Source organism: Gymnodraco acuticeps, unplaced genomic scaffold, assembly GCF_902827175.1.
Source record: "Gymnodraco acuticeps unplaced genomic scaffold, fGymAcu1.1, whole genome shotgun sequence".
NCBI classification, from domain to species: Eukaryota; Metazoa; Chordata; class Actinopteri; order Perciformes; family Bathydraconidae; genus Gymnodraco; species Gymnodraco acuticeps.
The window spans coordinates 2,512,363-2,514,057 of record NW_022992344.1 but is presented as its reverse complement, the minus strand read 5'-3'; the positions used below and the strand labels follow the sequence as shown (position 1 = coordinate 2,514,057).

At 34.3% G+C, this 1,695-nt stretch overlaps 1 protein-coding gene across 1 annotated transcript; it reads left to right on the top strand.

Moving 5' to 3' along the window:
* The first annotated feature begins 355 nt into the window (after positions 1-355).
* On the top strand, positions 356-1,315 carry LOC117541581 (olfactory receptor 142-like). Its single transcript, XM_034208792.1, has one exon. It carries the CDS (start codon positions 374-376, stop codon positions 1,313-1,315), a length of 942 nt encoding a protein of 313 aa, XP_034064683.1. The 5' UTR covers positions 356-373.
* Positions 1,316-1,695: the final 380 nt, after the last annotated feature.

Sequence of the window (1,695 nt, the reverse complement as noted above, 5' to 3'; positions counted from 1 at the left end):
TCCCAAGCTAAGTTTTCAGCAGCGGGACTTGTTTCTTTTTTTTTCATTCTTTTTTTTTTGCATTGCTCATACAGCAAGCAGAAAGACATAGGAAAGCTCATTCAGATCGTTGATTGGCTGGTTTGAATTCCCAGCTCATGTGAAGTTGTAGTCAAACTAATTATTAATAACTGTGAGAGGAGGGAACAGAGTCAGACACTTTGTTACTGATGGAGGTACACTGAGCAGGTGAACAAATTATGTTTTCTAATGAAGTTTAAATGACACAAAGTACCATCAGGTGGCTCTTTTCTCTCTCTAAGGAAGGGGGTAGACAACACAGGGGAAGGAAAAACATTATTTCTGTTATAACATTGTTCAACAACATTTTCTGATGGATAATGTCTCTCTCATAACTATGTTTGTTCTTTCAGGCTTTAATGAAACAGAAAACTACCAAGCTTATATCTTTGCTCTCACTTTACTGTGTTACTGTTTTATTGTGCTGGTAAATGTTTCTCTGATTGTGACTGTCATCTTGGACAAAAACCTGCATGAACCAATGTACATTCTACTGTGCACATTTTGCATGAATGGAATTTATGGGACTACAGGTTTCTACCCAAAGTTTCTCTGGGATCTGCTTTCTCCTGTTCATGTTATCTCTTATTCTGGATGCCTTATTCAGGCTCTGGTCATGTACTCATTTGCCTGCAGTGATCTGTCCATTCTTGCAGTCATGGCATACGACAGATATGTGGCTATATGTCGACCCCTGCAGTACAACTCTATAATGTCAAAGCAAAGAGTCTTTCTGTTAGTCTGCTTTTCCTGCTTAACACCTTTCTGCATTATCGGCACAAATATTGTTCTAACGTCTAGATTAAAGTTATGCAGCCCACATATTGCCAGACTGTTCTGTGTGAATTGGATTATTGTTAAACTTGCGTGTTTCCCAGCTGACACTTTGGTTAACAACATAGTTGCATACATAACAATAATCATTTATGTATTTCATGGTTTATTTATCGTCTGGTCTTACATGTATCTCATCAAAACATGTGTGCATTCTAAAGAAAACAGAGCTAAATTCATGCAGACATGTGTGCCACATTTAATCTCCTTAATCACTTTTCTTGTGGCTATCCTTTTTGATGTGTCAAATATGCGAATTGGTTCAAAAGATTGGCCTCAAACACTTCAAAACTTCATTGCAATAGAATTTCTTATCATACCTCCTATTATTAATCCTTTGATTTATGGTTTTAAATTGACCAAAATTAGAAACAGAATAATCGGTATTATAACTTTTAAAATGAAATTGCTTTGGTCTTAGATGATGTGGAAGAGCTGAAATATAAAATAATGTGTATTTGTTTTGTTGTAAATGATCATTTCCATTGTGATTTTTGCATTTGGCATATTTTTTGCATATTTATATAACCTACATTCAACTATTGAACTCATAAATGTATAGTTTGTAATTATTTGTATTCATATTTCAGATGATTCTTGTAAACTAAATAGTTTGCATTTACACGTGCCTTATTGTAGTATGGAATAAAATGAATGCAATTGTAAAACCTAAATGTACTCATGTTGTTTTTTAACACAAGTATCAGTGATTCAGATGTGTGTACTGTACATGCACAAAGGACAAAGGATAGATTTGCAAACAATAGGAGGAGTGACTATTAAGAATAAAATATTCAATCT

Excerpts from the sequence above, each read along its gene's own strand:
- LOC117541581 (XM_034208792.1), top strand. The coding sequence starts at position 374 with ATGGATAATGTCTCTCTCATAACTATGTTTGTTCTTTCAGGCTTTAAT.